This window comes from Enhydra lutris, unplaced genomic scaffold, assembly GCF_002288905.1.
Source record: "Enhydra lutris kenyoni isolate GAN:26980312 unplaced genomic scaffold, ASM228890v2 scaffoldscaffold1, whole genome shotgun sequence".
NCBI classification, from domain to species: domain Eukaryota; kingdom Metazoa; phylum Chordata; class Mammalia; order Carnivora; family Mustelidae; genus Enhydra; species Enhydra lutris.
Window position 1 is genome coordinate 47,342,010 of NW_019154085.1, and position 22,001 is coordinate 47,364,010.

At 43.9% G+C, this 22,001-nt stretch overlaps 1 protein-coding gene across 2 annotated transcripts in view; it reads left to right on the forward strand.

Annotated features, from left to right (window-relative positions):
* Positions 1-231: 231 nt before the first annotated feature.
* The window catches only part of LOC111160917 (FERM, ARH/RhoGEF and pleckstrin domain protein 2), a 97,033-nt gene continuing 75,263 nt past the window's right edge, over positions 232-22,001 (forward strand). For both annotated transcript variants that reach the window (XM_022524702.1, XM_022525490.1), the window contains exon 1: positions 232-435. In XM_022524702.1, coding sequence (XP_022380410.1) covers positions 232-435 — 204 coding nt within the window. The remainder of the gene's footprint in view (positions 436-22,001) is intronic.

The window sequence follows — 22,001 nt, forward strand, 5'->3', positions numbered from 1 at the left end:
CTTTGGGGACAGTGCTTGGTATTTTATGCTCCACCAATTTATGTGTGAGTAGAAGGTAATCTTAACTCTGTTCTGATGTAAATGACTGTCTAGAAGTTGCAAAACTAGAGCAGAGAATTCCTGTGCATCTGATAATTTTTTAACATTGTTTTAATATCTAAGTAATCATTGATGACTCTTTGGGGGTTTTTGCTTTGTTTTAAAGGATTCTTCATTCTTAGCTGGTGGAGAATGGGGGAGATAGAAGGAACATACAGAGTCCTGCAGACTCCGGGGACACGCTTGGGCAGCCCGACCCCAGCAGGGGTGAGCACCCTGGAGCCTGGGCAGACACTCTCAGTAACAGCGGCACGGGCATCCGCTAGAATGCAGGAGAAGCACCTTCACATCCGAGTGAAGCTGCTGGACAACACCGTGGAAATATTTGACATTGAGGTAAGAAGTGTAATGTTTGGAAGAATATTTCCTTATACTTTCTGAAAGTCAAGTATTATGCACCATATTCCATGTTGCTGATCAGACTTTGACTTTGCCTATTTAACAAGCTGACCAAGAATGGCTTTGGTAGCACTTAAGATCCTTGGAAACAGTGCATCTGAGCTTCTCCTTTTATTTGGAAAGTGGTATTCTCCTGTCTCTCCTTAAAAATTCTGATACAGGGACGCCTGGGTGGCTCAGTTGGTTAAGCAGCTGCCTTCAGCTCAGGTCATGATCCCAGCGTCCTGGGATCGAGTCCCACATCGGGCTCCTTGCTCGGCAGGGAGCCTGCTTCTCCCTCTGCCTCTGCCTGCCATTCTGTCTGCCTGTGCTCGCTCTCTCTCCCTCTCTCTCTGACAAATAAATGAATAAAATCTAAAAAAAAAAAAAAATCTGATACAGTGGTGCCTCGGTGGCTCGGTTGGTTAAACGTCCAACTCGAGATTTTTCCGCTTAGGTCATGATCTCAGGGTCGTGAGATTAAGCCCTGGGTTAGGCTCTGTGCTCAGTGGGGAGTGTGCTTCTCTCCCTCTGTTCCTTCTTCCACCATCACATGCGCACACACATCACTCTCTCACTCTCTTTAAAATAAAAGTAAATATTTTAAAAAAATAAATATTTTTTAAAAATTAAAGTAAAATTCTGATACAACAGGGTCTTTCCATTCTTCTTCTGAAAGGTTGGCTGAATGCTACAGAGCACAAACCAGACCAAGACTGCCTCTGCCCCATTCTGCCTGGGCCCAGGGGGGCAGTTAGCCTCCAGTAGGTTAGCTCCTCATCATAGCCCACCTTCTTGGAGTGAGAGGCCTGAGCACTCCAGATGGCCATGAGGAGGACTGAGCATTCACCATGCAGGGAACCTGGCATGTAGCATGGGATTTTTCTGTATCAGCAGTAATAGCATTTTTATTTTGAAAAATTCCCTAATAGATTGCACTGGTAATGTTGGCAAAACCAGTTGAATATAACAAAAATGTGTAACTGTATATAAGTGTATATATATTTAAAGAATATTTTTAGACCCGTATAATACTTTAGAAAGCACTGATTTTCTAAATGGCATTAGAATGCGTATGATTTTTTAAAATTACTTATTTTATATGTAATGCATGAATATGTTCTCTCTTTTCTAATATTTTCATATTGGTTTAAAGTATCTTTAGAAGTTTTTCCTGCTCTTGATGTCATAAAAGGAAGGACAAGAGAATGAATTTAAATTTTAGCAGGAGGTTTATTTGTGCTTAGGATGTCCATCAGGAAGTCAGGATGCTACATAGAAAATGAGATTATTGAGGTAGAGTCCAGGCTCTGAGGAACCTAAAGGAAACCTCTAGGCTCTGGTGGTGCCTAATTGCGAAATACATTGCATGGGAAGAGGGAAGGAGGGGGCGAGAGAGTGACCCATGGGGCAGTGGGGAGGGGACCAGCTGGAGGTCAGGGCTGTGCTCCAATCCTCTTGCTTTGGGCCCCAGGCACACCAGCCTCTCTTGCGTCTCTTGTGTGAGTGTTTGATGGCAAGTATCTAGTGCATAGACTCATAGTATCTGAACTCAGGGAGCCCCGAATGCTTCTTTTGAGGTCTTGAGGAGGAAATCAAATACCATTTCATCAGGGCAGTAGTAATTAAAACTGGTAGGACCTGTCTGTCCCAACTTCCCAAGTCATTTGTGTTTAGCCAGAGGCAGCCTCTGCCAGGAAGGTAGTCCAAAACAGGCAACCTTTGAACCCTGGAGAGCTAGTGGTTGGCCGTTGGCTCTCTTTGGCAGCATTTCCTAACTCTGCTTGGTACTCTTTGATGAATCACCTGCAGGAAAGGGGTTGAAGATCTGGGAGGTTAGTTGGGGTCCCAAATCTCTTCCAGCCAGGTGCTCGCAAGAGTTTCCACCATGTAGACATCCTTTGATAAACACACCCACTGCAGTTTAGGCTCATAAAAGGTTCAAAATTTTTAAAAGAAAGAAAGGAAAGGAGGGGTGAGAGAGGAGAAAAGAACAGGAAGAACTGGACTATTTAAAACTTTTTTCAAAGCCTCTTTTTTTGTCCTGCTTAATGGTCTTTATCCACCAGCACTAGGACCAAGAAAGAAGAAAGCATACATTTATTGTTGAGTCATAAATAAGAGGTGACGCTTCTCTAAGATACACCCTATTATAGTACTAAGAGTCTGGGTCGCTTTATACATCAGGAACTCAGAAGTGACATTTTGTAAAGGTTTCAGTATATTTAAAGCTTCTCAAAGTTGAGATTGTTGTATCCAGGAGGAAGAATCTCCTTGGCCCTTCTGGGTTCTTGTCGCTGGACGAAGAATCAGATTGTCGTGAGACAGATTAACTGGTGAAAATCAAACTTAACAGTACATGTACAGGGAATCCACAGATAAGGAAATTCCAAACACAGGCAACATGATGCTTATATGAGCAAAGGAGAGGGGCTGGGGCACAAAGGGGAGAGGGACCATTAGCTGGGGGGAGGGGGAAGAGGTCTGGGAACAGGGGTTGCTTATCCTGTAGAGAAGAGTCTCAGGTGAAAAGGAGTGTTAATAGCTCTCTTCCTGGTATGGGCAGGCAGTTAAGGGGGTCGTAAAGAGCTTTTCCTGAATCTGCTGGGTTTGGGTTGCCTTTAACTCAAAATAATGTTCATGCCACAGTGGCCCATCTGGGGTGGCCTGGTCTTGGCCCTTGTAGTGCTTCTGTTAATCAGGTATAACCATCATACTCATTTCCATGCAGGTGTGTTATTTTGATAAGCCTGGCAGAGTCAGAGTCAGAAATTAAAGAATCACATTGCTGCCACGTACCCCAAGTTGGGTGGGCTGCTTCATGAATTGCGTTACCCACCAATGCATACCTTTCAGGAAGAGTTAAAATTCAGTTTATTTGTATTCAGCTTCCAAATACCCTGTCTTCTATAATTATATCAATTGGTTTTGGTAAGTAACCACTCCAAACCTAGTAACTTAAAACAACAAATTCTGAATGCATGTTTGAGTATTGGCTTGAGAGACTCTTCTGGTCTGGGCTGGCCTAGAGAGGCTGGTGGTCTAGGATGACATGTTTTCCATGTTTCGAACCCCAGCTAGAACCTCTTTCCATGTGGAATGTCACCATCTAGGGAGTTAGCTGTGCCTTACCTGCATAGTGATAGAAACGTTTTCAGGAGTGCAAGGTGTGAGGTGCCTATAGGCTTGGGATTCATGCATTATAGCTCCCACCATGTTTAACTGATCATAGCAAACCATCAGGCAAGCCCCAGTTCTGGGAGCACGAAGCAATAGGGCTACCTTGATGGAAGATTGCCAAGGAATTTGTGGCCATTCTTTAGAGTCTGCCACAACAGCTGTTGCCAATAGATGGGGAATGTAGTCTCTGGAAAGACTACTGTCTCTGTGAAGCTCTAATATCTCCTGTCAGTGGGCTAGTCTCCTTTGCCAGGCAACATACTTTGTGGGGCCTGCCCCAAAGCAAGGCACCTGGCCTTCTCTGGGGGGATGTGCTTCCCCCATAGCCCTCCATGAGAGGCTGGCCCAAGAAGGTAGGTTTGCCCTGATCCTTTCTCCCCAGTGTCTCCCATGAACCATGGCTCCAAAGATTTAAAATATCCAGAGATAAAAACTGGTTGCCCCTGGGTGCCCCTGAGTGATCCACCACCACTTGTCCTCTGACCTCTGGTAACTGAACGGACCTGAGTTCCACCTCGGTGAGTCACACATGGAAACTGCACCAGGTAAGCTGTCGCACAAAGGAAACTATTTGCTCCAAATAAGGAGATCCCAGGGAATACGTTCCAAAGCTGTGACTCCCTGAGCAAGGGTGGATGGAATCCTTATGTTTAGGGTTAGGATGAATCCTCAGAAAGAGGAGCCTTGTCACTATATGCAGAGGTGGGCACAAGGTCACGCGTGCACCTCGAGGAAAGACTAGTACTCCTCCTTGGGCAGAGGTCTTAGTGTCATAATGAGGTCAGGGTATCGGTTGGCCGTTCCGAGGTCCATGTGCGCAGGCGTGAGTCCTTGAGTCGGGGGCTGAGGCACTGGCCCCGGGTGGTCCAAGCAGTTGTTATTGCCCGGGGTAGGGGGACGGCAGGCAGGGAGCAGTTTTAGCATCCTTCATGGGATGCTTTACCTGTCGGGTTTTGGCCCGAGTTAAGAGATCAGCTGGAAAGAAGAGCTTCAGGGAAAACATGGGTTTGAAGGTCAGTGGGTACAAGCAAGTGGGCAGTAAAGGTCAGGTCTTGGGGTCTAATTGGTGACACTGGCACGCTCCGCCCTTTATATCTGAACTAAGAGACACAGGTTGTGGTCTGGTGGTATTGGCTCTTGTGGGACGGTGCACACTTGAGGTGTGGGGCAGTAGGCGCGCAGAGCACCGAGACCGCAGGCCAGGTCTCCGTGGGCAGCACAGAAGGCAAGTCTCCATGAAGACACTCCCCGTCCCAGAGCAAGTTCCAGGAGACGACTTTGTTTGATACACTGTTCAGACCTCAGCCTTGCTCTGTAAATATGTGTTAAATGGAGGAAATAAAAAGGTAGATGGGGTTAACATCCTTTCTTCGAGCGTGTTTTTAATTTCTCCCTCTAGAGGACAGTTTTCTGACCTCAGATTCGAGTGTGTGGCTTTGTTCGTTTGGGGGTTTGGGCGTCTACACCCAGACAATGGTCTGCTTACTTGGTTTGTTTTTACTTCAGTCTTGGGCAGCAGTGTCTGTGGACTTGCCAGGTTGATGCACTGACACAACCTTGGAAAACACTGGCTTCTGCACATAGATGGTCACAAATCACTGGCGTTGTGTAGAATCCCTGGTTGCTATTGAAGGGACCTTCTTAACTGAGGGAAGAATTTGACATTTAGTTATTTTGAAATGCTTACATCTTGCTTCAGTGAAAATACAGGGCCTGAAGACTTCCCTGTTGGTGTTCACGCCTCTTTCTGTGCAGAGGGTGTTGTTTCATGTTGGTCTTCAACAAGTAGGACAGCCTTGGCCATCCTCATTGTATTTGCTTCAGAAAGGTGAGCTACAAGCCCACAGTTTTATTTCCATTGCCCATCTCCCAGAACTTGACATCAGTGCTCACCACCTCAGTAATGGTACATGTTTCAGGTGCTAACATGGCTACAGAGGAGCTGGGGGAGCTCACTGGGTATGGGAGGATTTTGCTCCAGATTTTGCTCCAGCTCCTTCCTTCTAAGGCCAGATCACACAGATTTGTCTAATTCTTGCTGCCCATGAGTCAGCAGGGCTTAAAGCCAGAAGCAAGGGTCTGCTGTTTTCCAAACAAGATTTAATGGTGTTGAAGTCGAGCCGAAACTCTTGAGCACCCCTGAGATAAAATTCACAAACTATACAATTCACCCATTTGAGATGTACATCTCTGCAAGTTCTTGTATGTCCACAGACAGTAGTCAATTTGAACATATCTTTGTTGCCTTGAAAAGAAACGTGGGCACCTGGCTGGCTCACTTCGTAGAGTATACAACTCTTTCTCTTTTTCTTTTCTTGAGAGAACGTGCACTTACATGTGTACTAGCACACACGGTGAGGGGAGGGGCAGAGCGAGAGAGCTTCCAGCAGACGCCTGGCTGAGTCTGAGGTGGGGCTTCATCCCATGACCCAGTATCATGGCCTGAGCCGAAATCAAGAGTCGGATGCTGGAGCCCTGGGTGGCTCTGTCCGCTGGCTCAGATCGTGATCTCAGGGTCCTGGGATCGAGCCCCTTGTGAACTCCACAGTGGGCAGGTAGTCTGTTTGAAAATTCCCTCCCAGTGCACCTTCCCCTCCAGTCCCCCGTGTGTGTGTGTGTGTGTGTGCATGCGCACACTTGTGCACACCCTCTCTCTCTAAAATAAATAAATTAGGGGTACCTGGGTGGCTCAGTTGGTGAAGCATCTGCCTTCAGTTCAGGTCATGATCTCAGGGTCCTGGGATCGAGCCCCCTATTGGGCTCCCTGCTCAGCAGGGAGCCTGCTTCTCCCTCTCTGGCTCCCCATTTGCACTTTCTCTTTTTCAAATGAATAAATCTTTAAAAAATAATAAAAATTAAAAACAAATAAATAAAAGAGTTAGACACTTAAGCCACCCAGGCATCCTGAGCGTGCAGCTTTTGATTTCAGAGCCATGAGATCAAGCCCTGTGTCAGGCTTCCCCCTGGGCATGGAGCCTGCTTAAGATTCTTTCTCCCTCTCCCTCTGCCCACCCCACCAAAACTTGCTCTCTCTCACCCTTTCTCTCAAAAAAAAAAAGCGCTGTCACTACCCTGCCCTGTCCCCTCTCCCTTTAGTGCAAGCAAGCAGGAATGTACTTCTGCCTCTGTAGGCCACATGGCTCTGGACATTTCGTCTGCGTGGGGTTGTACATGGTCTTTTGTGACTGGCTTCTTTCACTGAACATCATGTTTTAGGGGTTGATCCCTGCTGTAGAATGCATCAGGACTGCTCTCTTTTCTGTGCCCAAATAATACTCTGGTATATAGATAGGCCACATTTTGTTTATCCAGCTATCAGCTAACGGGTGCTCCACCATTTGGCTGTTACGAGTAATACTGTTGTAAACATTCACACACACGTGTTTGTGTGGACATATGTCTGTTGCTCTTGAGTGTATACTGAGGAGTGGAATTGCTGAATCAAATGGTAACTGCTCAGTTATTTAAGGAACTGCCAGACCGTTTTCCAGAGTGTCTGGCTTCACATCCCTCCAGCGGGGCCTGAGATCTCCATTCTGTCTGTGTTCTCACCTGTACTTGTGTTATCTGGTGTTCTAATTCTACTCAGCAAGCATGACGTGGCAGCTCGTTATGGTTTGAGGTAAAATTCTAAATTACTTTTAATGGCTAAAGAAGGGCAGGTTTTTGGGGTGCCTGGTGGCTCAGTCATTAAGCATCTGCCTTCGGCTCAGGTCATGATCCCAGGTTCTGGGATCGAGCCCCACATTGGGCTCCCTGCTCAGCAGGAAGCCTGCTTCTCCCTCTCCTACTCCCCCTGCTTGTGTTCCCTCTCTAGCTGTGTTTCTCTCTGTCAAATAAATAAATGAAATCTTTAAAAAGGGGGGGCAGGTTTTGAACCCAAAATATAAGAATTGTGCCACTAAACATTCAGGTTGGTTCCTTGGGGAGATCGTGAGTAGTTATGAAGTTAACCCATCACAGAACCCAGGTACGCCTGTGGGATGACCCTTCCTACATGCCAGGCTCATGGAGGCCGCTGAGAGAGCACAGCTGAGGGCCCGCCATGGCATACCTGAGGGGACGGAGCCGGCCTAGAGCAGAAGTTTCAGGTTTCCTTCAGCATCTCATTGTGAATTTATAGAATGAGGAACTTTTATTGACACTGTACTTTAAGTTATTTATCTCATTTGTAAGTAACAGCTACCAGGACCCTTGATTCCGCGTGTCCGCATAAATCACTTGCTGCCACCAACTTAGACTTACCAGGGCTTTGTAAGATAGGTGACATACACTTTGTGGTTCCTTATGTTGATAACTAATGAAGTTAGAATACTTTCTGTGTGAAGGGTGTTTATCTGGTGGTACGGGGAAGGGAGAGAGGCCTGCATGGCAAAGACTAGGGAGCCGTCTGCCTCGGCTTCAGTTATGTCTCATTTCAAGTGACATTCGACATTTACTGATGGGGGTTTTAGCTACCTGTAGGCCAGTCAGTGGCCACGTTTTTAAATCTAGTAAAGTCTTGATTTGTTTTTAGTTGATTAAATGAATTTTGTGGTTTTGAAAATAGAAATCTGGCCACAGCTGTAGAAAGTCTTTTTTTTTTTCCTGAACCGTAAAAGAAACCATCTGGAAGCCATGTGTCAGCTTCTCTTGTCCTGTGTGCCGAGTCACAGGGTAGATGTGCTCTCCTTCCATGACACGCTAAGTGTGCAAAGCATGTAAACATTATTCCTGGTGCAGTGCAGGGAGAGGCCTTCTCCTAGACTTCAGAGCAAGATTTCTAGAACAGATACACCCACAGTCATTGATAATTTACCACCAGCTTTAGGAACTAATGGGAATTTTAGTTTTTCTATTATCTGGAAGCTGGTAATGTGGAAAAGGTGATATTTAGTGATTAAAAGGTGATATTTAGTGATTCCTCACCCATGGAAGTGAACATCCTGTGCCTTTGCTGACAAGTGGGGAGTGAGTTCTAATGAATTAGAGTTGATGAATTATGAATTGATTATTCAACTGTTTGCTCACATTCCCCTTTTTAATCATATTTAAAATTTGGGGAGTGGGTTTGCTTTTTTTTTTTTTTTTTGGAGAATTAGAAAAGCTTTGTTTAAATATGTGACGAGTGGGAGGACAAAGACTCAGTCATGAAGTTCATGCAAGTTGCTCTTCTAGTAAAAACTTAATGTTTTCCTTCTGGCCAGGAAGAAATAGTCAAAATTCCAGAAAGTATCATAGCCAGATGTTTGTCATTGCTCTCACATGAACATCCTAAATATGGCAAATAAACTGCCTTAGAACTTATTTTGGTCTGATCTCAGAAGAAAAGTTAGTAATTCACCCTCTGAATTTGGGGATAATATAGGCTTTTTACAAAAGCTCTTATGTATTTCTAGTATATACAGCTATTATATGACTCGGTCCTAGCTTTAGAGCCCTGTTATTTTGTCTGAGAAAGTTGATCTGTTTCTTTGACCCTGATGCCCAGGAATGTGGCAGGGTGGTACTGGGCAGGGATGTGGACATTTTTATTCTCAGTGACCGCGTCGTGGCATCAGAGCTCCCAGTGCCGGCTCCCCCAGCCAACCCCAACTTGCATGCAGCACGAGGTCAACGTACTAAGTCTCTTAGATGTGATCATGACTGGCAAGGAAGCTATACCAGCAGATGGAGACACAAAGGGAACTGTCTTCCTCCTGACCTTTGTACCAGTGAGAGTGCCATCAGTACAGTCACATAATGGGGTTCTTTCGGGGTGTCAGCGGAGGTCATCGACACGTTTTCTTGACTTGGAATGCCATTCTTTGGGCATCCGAGTTCTGGCACCTGGTGGCTTTATCTCCTGTCCTCAGCAACCCCAGCAGGAGATGGAGATGATGGAGATGCAGGGATAGAATGACCTCCCAGGTGAGCTGTGAGCCTGCTCTCATGACCATCCCCATACTGTCTACAGAAACCCTTGTGCCTTGTACATACTTAGCCCCGTGATACTCCCATTTCTCACCTGAAAGAATTTGGTTCTGCCGCAGTTTGTCCAGTGAGGCCCGGGAGCTGAACTTATATCTGATTTACTGACTTGGCCTTTGAACCATGGCTCTCCTTCAGTTCTTTTCATCTCTTCCCTGAAATTTTAGATACCTGCATTCTTGGCCTAGCTCGCCACAAGTAGGTGGCCCACTTGAGAATGGATGCTTGGCTGCTGAGCTCTTCTTTGGGGCCCCCAGGCCCAGGATGCTCATCCCCCCCTTTCTGTGGCTGGTTCCTTCTCTCTATCCCTAAAGAATCACTACTGGGGCAAGTTAGAACCAAGTTTTAAATATGAACCCTTGGGGTGCCTGGGTGGCTCAGTTGTTAAGCGTCTGCCTTCAGCTCAGTTTGTGATCCTGGGATCTGGGATGGAGCCCCACGTCAGGCTCCCTGCTCAGCAGGAAGCCTGCTTCTCCCTCTCCCACTCCCACTCCCCCTGCTTGTGTTCCCTCTCTTACTGTGTCTCTGTCTGAAATAAATAAATAAATCTTAAAACAAAACAAAACCAGAAAAAAGTATTACATCTCAACCCTTAGCTGCTTGCTGGCATGTGGAAGTGTCTTATTCCAAGTCTGGGAACAGCTTGGATCAGGTGTCCCATCCAGGTGTCACATCCCAGGTGTTGTTACTTGAGGTAACAACATGGTGCGTGTCTCCTCCTGCTGGGGCCATGGGGGTTGCAGGTGAGGGCAAGTCCCAGAGGCTGGAAAGGCGCAATGTCGTCCCTCGTGGACCTTTCCTCAGCTGCCCAGTGTGTGCACGCGCACATGCCCTAGGTGGTTCCACTGCTTTCTGAATATACTGTAGCTCATTCTCATTCCATGGGTGGACACTGATGCTATATGTATATTGTGGGCAGACGTGTGTGTTCCTCTAGGGTGTGTTCCTAGCATGGACTCTGTGTTTGTGAGATGCACCCATCCCAGCCCTTCCCAGATCATGCAGGATTGCTTTCCCAACTGATTATACCATTTGACATTCTCTCCTTCCACACAGTGCCCTCCCCGGTGTGTTTTCCTCTCTCTCCTTTTCCAGCCACCCCCTGCTACTCTGTGGCCTTTCTGCTGTCTCTTAAGCTCACTCTCGTGTGGGCACTCCTGCCTGTGCCAGGCCTGTTGTGGAGCCTAACCGATGGCTGCCACCAGCTAGGCCATCACAGTCCTCTCTTCTTCCTGCTCCTCCAGCCTCTGGGGGCCTTCCACAGCTGGCTTCAAATTTGGTTCACAAGGAGCCTGTAAGACATGCTGTGTGGCTGAGCAGGTCCTCAGGTGATTTGGGCAGGACCAGGGCCTGTGGCTTTGAGAAGAGTTGGTACATTCTGGAATTTCTACCCCCCCCCCCACTGCTGGTGCTCCCAACCCTTTGTTGATGCCATTTTTTCCTGGCCCTGCCCTTCCATTTGTTCATTCATTCATTCATCCATTCACCATTGAACAAAGAGGACATCAAGACAAACCTCCTTCTTCAGAGCCCCATCTGAGCTTCATTTCTGTGGAGCATTTCTAGGTAGCACCAGCCCCACAGTTTCAGGATGAAGAAAGCTAATTCTAGGTTATTGATCTCTCTCAGATATAGAAAGTAACCAAGATCCTCCAGAAAACTAATTGTAGAATTACAGTTATCTCTCTTTCTTCAAAGAAAGTTGTTGTTTTTTTTTTTTTAAGTTTAGTTATTTCTTTTAGTAATCTCTGTACCCAACATGGGGCTTGAACTCATTATCCTGAGATCAAGAGCTGCACACTCTTCTGATGGAGCCAGCCAGGGGCCCCTGTGTTTTCACTTCTATAGAGTGTTCTGTACATGTTTCGTTATTCTCTCACAGTGATGCAGTCGCGGGACAGCACTTGGACGGGCAGCACGTCCCCATCTGCAGGGAAGCTGTGCTTCGGTGAAGCCCCTCCCGCAGGCTCGCAGAGAGCCCCTGGCTCCACTCTGCTGCTCACTGCATGGAACCTGGAATACCAACCAGGACGTCACTTGGGGTTGCTGACACTTAAGCTTTTAGATAGAATTGACCTGCAAAGTAGTTTTAATTTCCATTATACAAATAGTACATGCTTGTTGTAGAAAAATATGAAGACTTAAATGGCCCACAACCAAGGATAACTACCCAGAGGGAACAGCCATTCACATTTTTCTGAATACCTTCCTTTATCTTTTATCTTTTGCATTTATTAAGTAAAATTGGAATGAGACTTAACATGCATTTTTATAGTCTATTTTAAACTTAATACATAATGCGTATTTTTCTATGTAATTAGTCTTTTAAAAGTTTTTAATAGTTACATAGTTTTCTGTTTTCAGTGTCTCTGTAATAAAATTTTGTACACATTCTTGATTGTTTCGTTTAAATAAATATGTAGAAGAGGCAGTTCTGTGTCCGAGGATGTCGTGCGGTTTTTTGAGGCGTGTAACTTGTGCGGTGAGATGGCTCTCCACAGGCGGGAGCACAGTCCCCCGCCCCCACCGGCAGTATGCGCTTCTGCTCATTCCTCCCCTTCCTCAGCAGGTCATATAATAACTTAATAAAATCTCCAGTTTAATAGCCAAGGGCTTATGCATTTTATACAGTTTCATCAGATAACTATATCTTTTTTTGTTTCGTGGGTTTAGGGAGTTTTTTTCTGGTATTTGATCTATATCATTTTTGTTCTATTTTCATTGTGGTAAAATACGCATGATGGGAAACGTAGCCCCTTAACCACCTTTACGTGCTCGGTTCAGGGGCATTAAATACACGCACACTCCTACGTCCTCTCCGTAGCTCTTTTCACTTTGTCAAACTAAAACTGCCCCTATGAAGCACGGACTCCCCACCCGACCCTAGCCCCTGGCGTCCACCCTCTTGCCTTCTGTCCCCATGAATCTGACAACTCTTCATGTCCCAGGTAAGTGGAATCCTACGCTGTTTGTCTTCTGGTGACACACTGAATCGCGGAGCATGACATCCTCAGGATTCAGCCATGCTGAAGCAGGTGTCAGAATCTGCTTCCTCTTTAAGGCTGAGTTACATTCCATTGTTTGCGTGGATGACATCTTGCTCATCCACCCGTCTGTCAGTGAACACTTTAGCCCTTGAGGATAACACTGCTCTGAACCCCGGGGTGCAAATATCTCACGAAGACCTTGCTTCCACTTCCTTTGGGTATGTACCCAGATGCAGACTTGCTGGGTCACATGACGGTCCTGTGTGTCATTTTTGAGGTCACCCAGACTGTTTTCCACATTGGGTATACTATTTTGCATTCCTGCCAGCAGTGCACAAGGGTTCCAGATTTCCCACATCCTCTCCAACACTTGTTTTCTGTTATTTTGATAGCATCTATGATAATGGGTGTAAGGTGGTATCTCCTTGTGGTTCTTGTTTACATTTGCCTAATGGTCAGTGTTGTCTAACATCTCTTCATGTATCTGTTAGCCATTTGTAGATCTTCTTGGAAGAAATGTTCAAGTCCTCCGCCCATTTTTAAATTAGGTTGTTTGGAGTTTTGTTGTTGAGTTTTAAGAGTTCTCTGTACAGTCTGGGTATTAACCCTTGTCAGATACATGATTCACAAAGATTTCTACATTGTATTTGAAGTTTTAAAAAATAGGAAGTTAAGAGTTAGGGAAATAGCAAATACATTGTGTTTGAAGTAGGGAAAAATAGGATGGAAATAAGAGGGGATGCTGGAGACTTCACAGAAAGTGACAGTTACAGTGATGAAAAGAACAGAAAAATTATGGAAATGACACATCAAGATTTGCTTCGTAGGCACTGGGCTGTAACTGTGGGTTTGAGCTGTTCTTACTGACCCAGTGGCTCTCAGGGCGGCATTTGTTGAGCCTGTGCTGACTGAGCAGCTGCCAGGCACTGTTTCAGAAGCTGGAAGTACAGAGGTGAGCATGATGGACTGTGAGCTCAGCCTTTGCACGCTAATTCTGCAGTGGGAGCTTGGCAGTAAGCAAGGTAAGATACACAATGCTCGGTGCTCAGGAGAAAGAAAACAGGGAGGGGAGTGGGTGTGCACCTCTTCCAGTGGACAGTGTTCAGGGTGGTTGGAATAGCACGGAGGAACCTTGAGGTGCAGGCAGAAATGCAGCATGGGTGTAATGACTGGATTAGAGCCCAGTCGGGGCCTGACCCAGGACGTGATGTGGAGAGGAGCAGGAAAGTGCTAATGGTCAGTTTCGTCCTGGAAGTATTTTGAAGCTGGAGCCTATAGGATTTGCTGTGCAGAAGATGTGGGCTCAGAAACCAAAGAGCCAAGGTGATGCAGCTCGGGCCTGAGATGGGGGCTCGGTAGGAGAGCTGCTTCGAAAGCTAGATCAGGAGCTGTGCGGGGATGCAAGGAGTCTGAGGTGATCCTCAGTGTCTGAGTGGAGGGTCCTTGCCATGTCCTTGAGTGGCCTGAGTTCTCATGCACTAGGGCAGGGGTGGCCATTCCCGTTAACCTTCCAGAAGGTGCTAGCGTTGCCTTTCTGCATTGCTGTGGTTCTGTTAGTACTGGTTCATGTTGAAGTGTGAGTATCACAAGTGTCATGCCATTGGCCAAGGAGGCAGCTTTTTTAAACTATCCTCAGTCCTTGACTCCTGGGTGGCAGTAATTATGGGCTTTTATTTTTAGAGACTTTGACTAGTCTTTAAAGAGGAGCATGAAAACATCTGTTGGTGCTTCCAAACTGCTGTTATTGGAATGCTCTGGAATGTCCTTGTGCACATGTCTTGTGCTTTTATGTGTATAATTTCATAGTTTATATAAACAGCTTCATTTTGCCACAGTGGCAGAGAGGATTTCAGCCCTTACTAAAGGGTTTTTTCTGATGATAGTGGAAAAGAAATATTTTCTTCCTCAATCCACAATCTTAAACACCTGCCTGGAACTAATAACCGTCTCTAAAGCTTCAGTTTAGCCTTCTGTAAAATATGTTTATTGATGAGTCTAAAAAATATCTTTTTTTTCCTAACATAAGTCTCATTTCCTGATTATGAAAAATACATTCTTAGTATTCCATATTTAAATATTCAGGATATTTCTTCATATCTTTATAATTATGCTTTTTGGATTTGTTTGGTCTTTACTAACATGTGACAGTATGCTTCTTTGCTTTTTTTCTTTTATTTTCATGTGTTGGTATTTGAAACTGGTATCAGACTTTTTAGCAGAAGAAAAACCAATTTTTTCCTATTAAAGTAATTTTTGTTAAGACAGCTCAGAATGACTTTACAGCTCTAGACATTGCTGTCCTCCTGGAAAGTATGTTGGAACATACATGTCAAAAATACATAGTGAGCTCTTTTAAATCAAGCTTATGTTAAATCAAGGACATTCAGCTCTATAACTGTCTGCTTCTGGCTTTAATTTACATCAGTCTAGGGGCACCTGGGTGGTTCAGTGGGTTAAGCCTCTGCCTTCAGCTCAGGTCATGATCCCAGGATCCTGGGATCAAGCTCCACATAGGGCTCTCTGCTCAGCGGGGAGCCTGCTTCCCCCTCTCTCTCTGCCTGCCTCTCTGCCTACTTGTGGTCTCTGTCTGTCAAATAAATAAGTAAAATCTTAAAAAAAAAAAAAGAAAGAAAAGAAAACTGACGTAGGGAGGGTTTTAAAAACCTAGTACTAGGGGACGCCTGGGTGGCTTAGTTGGTTGGACGACTGCCTTCAGCTCAGGTCATGATCCCGGAGTTCCAGGATCAAGTCCCGCATCGGGCTCCCAGCTCCATGGGGAGTCTGCTTCTCCCTCTGACCTTCTCACTCATGCTCTCTCTCACTGTCTCTCTCTCAAATAAATAAATAAAATCTTTAAAAAACAAACAAACAAACAAACAAACAAAAAAAACCTAGTACTAGAAGTTCTAGCCAGGACATTTAGGAAAAATAGAAAAGAAGAAATGAATGAAATAAAAGGCATCCGGGTTGGAAAAGAAGAAGTGAAAGTATCTCTGTTTATGCATGACGTTATCATATACTTGCAAAAGCTTAAGGAATCTACCTCAAAAACCCAAACAGAGAACTAGCAGAACTGATAAACAGATTCAGCAAGATGCAGGACACAAGAACAGTATACAAAGATCACTTGTATTTCTATGTATTGCCAGTGAACAATTCCAAAATAAAACTAAGAAAACACTTCCATTTACACATCAAAAAACAAAATGCTTGGGAGTAAATGTAATAAAAGAATCTCAAAACTTGTACACTCTCTTGTTACCAACTACAAATTTCTTAAATAAATGTATATAAATAAATATATAAAATAAAAAATAAACTACATAAATGTAGTTATGAGCCATAAAAAGAGTTTTTTTGTTTTGTTTTTAATTTTTTTTTATTTAGTTGTTTGACAGATTACAAGTAGGCAGAGAGACAGGCAGAGAGAGAGAGAGGAAGAAGCAGGCTCCCCGCTGAGCAGGGAGCCCGATACAGGGCTCAATCCCAGGACCCTGGGACCATGACCTAAGCTGAAGGCAGAGGCTTTAACCCACTGAGCCACCCAGGTGCCCCCATAAAAAGAGTTTTAAAAAGATAGTCACCTGGATATTTTTTTTTAAAGATCTTATTTATCAGAGAGAGAGAGAGAGACAGAACAAAAGTAGGGGGAGCAGCAGGCAGAAGGAGAAGCAGGAGCTGAGCAAGGAGCCCAGTGCGGGACTCAATCCCAGAACCCTGAGATCGTGACCCGAGCTGAAGACAGACGCTTAACCAACTGAGCCACCCAGGCATCCTGTCATCTGGAAATTTTGAGTTAAACTTTTCTTTAATTGAAGTATAGTTGGCACACAATGTTACATTGGTTTCAGGTGTTTGGGTTTTGTTTTCGTTTTGTTTTAAGATTTTATTTAGGGGCACTTGGGTGGCTCAGTCAGTTGTCTGCCTTCAGCTCAGGTCATGGTCCCAGGGTCTTGCAATCGAGGCCCACATCAGGCTCCCTGCTCATTGGGGAGCCTCCTTCTCCCTCTGCCTTTCTCCCTGCTTGTGTTTGTGCTCTCTGTCAAATAAATTAATAAAATCTTTTAAAAATAAATTTATTTATTTATTTATTTATTTATTTATTTATTTATTTATTAGAGAGAGTGGGAGAGAGCACAGTGGGGCGGGGGGCAGAGGGGGAGAGAGAGAAGCAGACTCCATGCTGAGTGGGGAGCCTGATGCAGGGTTCAGTCCCAGAACTTTGAGATCATAACCTAAGCAGAAGGTAGACATTTGACTGAGCCACCCAGGTGCTTCAGTTTTAGGTGTTTAATTAAGGTTTTTATTTTTAGGGGAAAACAATCCAAAGAGAATAACCCAGAGAGATTTTTTTTCTCCTTCCTAGTATAATTATAAAAATAATTGCAAATTCCCAAGTACAGTAAAGTTATATTTAAGATACAATCCACTGGTCTGTTTATAGACCTTAATTATCCTCCATTGTGCATTGCCCGTCCATTTTCCTATGTTTTAAAGTTTAAAGTTGTAGAGTATTTTTGTTGAATCCAGCTACAAAAATATATGCTGGGGCCCTGGGTGGCTCATTTGGTTAAGCGACTGCCTTCAGCTCAGGTCATGATCCTGGAGTCCTGGGATCAAGTCCCGCATCTGGCTCCCTACTCAGCAGGGAGTCAGGTTTTCCCTTTGACCCTCTCCCCTCTCAGGCTCTCTCTCTCACTCTTAAGTAAAGAAATAAAATCTTTTTTAAAAATATATGCTGATTTTTCCATTGCAATTTTTTCCTGAAGACTAAATAGTTATATATGTGAAGTCCTAAAAATAATTGAATCTCTGTTCTATTCTTCGTTTATATTTGGCCTGTCTAGTAGAAGTACTGATATGAGATAGAATCAGATTTTATGTTTTCTCTGAAAAGATCCATTAATTAGGGAAAACACCCTATATGCTACTAAAAACAAATTCAGTAAAACTCTGTATTTATGAAAAACATGATCTTCATTTTTTTTTTTGGAAGTAAAATGAGTCTATTTTGGAATTAGTACAGAAGCCTTACAAAACCACTCAAATGTTCTAGGAAGGTACAATGAAAGGAGCTGGTATGTCTCATGGCAACTCCTGCTTCATTCCCCCAGAGACAGTGCTTATGCACACATCTCATAACTTTCTAGGAAAAAACATGGTCTTTAAAGAGAAATTTTAAACACCAGAACTAAATGTCAGAAGACTGAGATTTTTTTTTTTAAGATTTTATTTATTTATTTGACAGACAGAGATCACAAGTAGGCAGAGAGGCAGGCAGAGAGAGAGAGGAAGGGAAGCAGGCTCCCTGCTGAGCAGAGAGCCTGATGCGGGGCTCGATCCCAGGATCCTGGGATCATGACCCGAGCCGAAGGCAGCGGCTTTAACCCACTGAGCCACCCAGGCGCCCCAGAAGACTGAGATTTTTACTTCTCTAATAAATACTTAAATATTAAAGGCAAAGATTTGACTTAGAGAACATGTATTACTCATTTCTATTTTAGGATGGTGTTTACCAAAATATAATAAATGCTTATTAGCAACTGTTCCTGGTGTTTCTAGCAAAAGGCAGTAAAAACGAAACTTAACGCACATCTGTGAAAGTCCAATTTTGTTTGGCATTTCATCATTCCTCTTCCTCCTACCCTGTTTAGGACAGCCCAGATTCCAGTGATCATGAGAGACCATTCAACAGATTTCCAAACAAATATTTTAAGCTCCAATTTTATTTAAAAAAAAAATGTGCACTGAAAACTGTACAGCTGTTGCAAGAAATTAAAGAAGATCTAAGTAAGTGGGAAGACAACCCGTGTTCGTGGATCAGAGGACTTATAATTAAGATGGCAGTAGTCTTCAACAGATCTATAGATTTAATGTGACCCCCATCAAAATCCTAGCTGACTTTTTTTGCAGAAATTAACAAGTTGATTTTAAAATTTGTATGGGAATGCAGCAGACCTAGAAGAGCCTAAAATAATTTTGAAAAAGAAGGAAGTTGAAGGACTCACACTTCAAAAATTACTATAATGTTACAGTGATCAATTCATAGTGTTACTGACATAACTATAGACATAAGTATCAATGGAATAGAATTGAAAGTCCAGAAATAATATGTCCTTACATTTATGGTCAGTTCAAGAAAATACCATAAAAAGAGTGCTAAGCAGGTTCTAGAGGGAATGAATAGTCTTCTATAAATGGATGAGAATGAAGCTGAACCCTACCTAACACCACACACAAAAACTAACTCAGAGTGGATCTGTGATCTAAATGTTGAGCTAAAACTATGAAAGTATTAGAGGAAAACTTAGGAGTAAATTTTCACCAACTCAGGCCAGATGATGGTTTCTTAGGTATGATACCAAAACCGGAAATAACAAAGTAAAAAAATGGGTAAATTGGACTTCATCAAAACATACAAAAAAAATTTGTGCTAGAAATAGCACTATTAAGAAAGTAAAAAGAATGGAAAAAATATTTGCAAATTCTGTATCTGAGAAGGAATTTATAATTACTTAAAATTCAATAAAGATAAGTGACCCAAGTTAAAATATTGCCCGAAGTCACACAACTAGAAAACAGGTGCAGAGGAACTGTCACCCAAGTGATCCTTTTTCTCTGATGGATGTTATCTTTTCTAGAGCTCTTACATCTCTGCTTTGTGCTCTTGACTTACAGAGGCAGTTGCTTTATTAACTTTTTAAGAATTTCATGATGAAGTTTTGGTCACAGCTTTATCTGCTAAGAGGCAACGTTATTCTGTTGAGTGTTCTTCTTACTTGTTTCATATTTTGTTTCTTTTCTCCTTTCATCTTGAGTATCTTTGAATATTTGCACAGTTGGTTCTAATTTGACTACCCATTTGGGGGACGATAAGTGGTTCCTAGATGGCTATTTTCAGGAGGTCTTGTATGGATGGCAGGTTATAGCCTAGTTGAAATTTAAAATTTATCCAGTGATCTGAGGTTTGTGAGTTAGTTTTGCCTTTATTTCCCAGCCAGTGGGAGTAGCTGGCAGTGGGGTATTTCACAGTGTAGTCTTTTACACTGTATCCCACTCATACAGCTTACTTCTGATTTCTTATTTGGTTCCGCCTCCTGTGCTCCTGCAGGCCAGACAGGCCAAAGATTGGACTCTGCTACCAATGCCTCTTACCCCTCCTTTTTGCAAACAATCGATTTAGGTTTTCCTCCCCAGGTTCTACCTTTCACTGTTGATCAGTGCTCTTTGAGGCTTCTGCTGAAATCTGCTTCTTGGCATCTTGTTTATGCCTTCCCATATATGCCAATACCCTCTGGCTCTGGCTCTGGCTCTGTGGCTAGTGACACTCTTCCCACCAAGTTTTTTGATTCAGGATTTAGCAGTTTTCCTAGTTTTGCTGAAAATGGAGCTTACATTTTTGTTTCTTATTTTCTTTGTTGATTTTGAATGATTCTAGCAAGAGATGGAGGAAATGACAACTTACACTACCATCTTCAAAAGATAAGCCACTGAGTATTTTCTGGATTGTTGCAGCATGCCCACACCCCTTGTACCCTTTCCCATCTCCATCCTGAAATCCCTCTCAGACACATTTCTGAATTCGAACTTTTCTCTCATTACTTCTATCTCCAGAAGTTTATCTCTGTTTTTCACAGCACTGGTTCAAATTCACACTTTATTCATTTTGTTATTCAGGCCTCCTGTTGAGGTTTTGTTTCTGCAGTTATCTTTTTATGTCCCCCTTTAATTCATTAGTTGCTTCTCTTTTCCCCAAAGTCTGCTCATTGCGTGAATGCTGTGACCTATTACATTGACCTTTTGGAAGACCTTAATTTTTCTTACTGCATTTTCTTTGGTATACTCCACTATCTCTCTTCGCTGGGGTCAGTTTCTCAGCTTTTGAGGTTGATATCTTTATTTCAGGGGTTTGGTTCTCAGGGTCTACTCACTCTTGGTTGTCCATGTGTATTTGCAAGTGAGGTTCCAGACTGATCAGTATTGTTTTCACTGACCTTTGGAGTGGCCACAAGTTGATTTTCCCAGGTGGACTTCCTTTCTGAAAATGACAGTTGCCCAGCTGTGAGGCTATGGGAGGGACCAAGATCCTGGCTGGGTGAGTGGGTAGGGCACACTGACAGACAGGTTTCCTCTATGTGTGTGAGTTTTTACAAGTACACACAAGTAAGGACAGGCAAGCCACCCGGAAACCTTCTGTTGATGAGGAAAAAAGAAAGGAATTACCCAAGAGGCTGACTGCCAAGCTAAGATACCCTTCCTTTCCTTTGATTTTTCCCTAATGCTAAGTTAAAGACAGGAATTAAAAAATAATTAATGAATTGATGGTCCAACTTCTAAAACTCATCAGAAGTAGCACGTTTCTTCTTTGGCTGCTGATATGTAACATACACTGTGTACAGATGTGGCGGGGAAGCAGTGAATTCTTGAGGCTGGGCCTCATTCACTTGACGTGTATCCTTTTCGAGGTGCCCTGGCTCTGATGTGAGGAGACTTTAGCAGTCCTTCCCCATAATCGGAGAGTCTCACATTTATCCCCTTCTGTGCTCGTGTCTCGGTCCCCTTGGTGCACTCCACTGCTTCCTCTGTTAAGAAGAGTGCTACTGAGAGGGTGGTTGGGTGATGGGCATTGGGGAGGGTATGTGCTATGGTGAGTGCTGTGAAATGTGTAAGCCTGATGATTCACAGACCTGTACCCCTGGGGCAAATAATACATTATATGTTAATAAAAATAATTAAAGAAGTATGCTATTGATTCTGTGTTCTCAGGCTGAAACCACCTTCACCCATCTGTGAGAGCCACTTGAAGGCACAGTTGTTGTTGCTGTTTTTTTCCTGACAAAATTTGGGGATATAAGTAGGGAACTAGTGGGACAGGTACCTAAGTGAACCACAGTTTAATTATGACTCTTGCCCTGTTAAGCCTCACTTGGTTCTGCTGAGCTTCCGCTACCATGACAGGGCGGTGGGTTGCTAATGACAGCTTGAGCTTGGACAGATTACCAGAGGGCCACTGTAGATTGGACTTTTTTGCCCCCAGTTTGAGAACTCTTCTTTCCAAGCAGAAGATATTAAGGCTGTGCCAACCACAGGCATTTTCCAGGGTCTCCCTGCTGAATTATTCATGGTCTACACCAGTAATGTGAGCTGGGAAATGTGATAGCAGTGATTATTAACTAGTGACAGGGCTGAACTACTAAGAGGAAGAGGGAATCCTGAAGAATGCAGACTAGGAGTTGGTGTGAACAGCTACGAGTGCAAGCTTGGAAAAGCTCTCTTCCCCCAAGGCCGAAGTCCAGACTTACAGATGGTGGAGGCACTGGCCAAGGTGTCCAGGAATGGGGTGGAAGGAAGCACACTGCCCCCAGCAAGACTGGAGTGGAAGGGGATCCCAAGAAGGTGCAGCCGTGG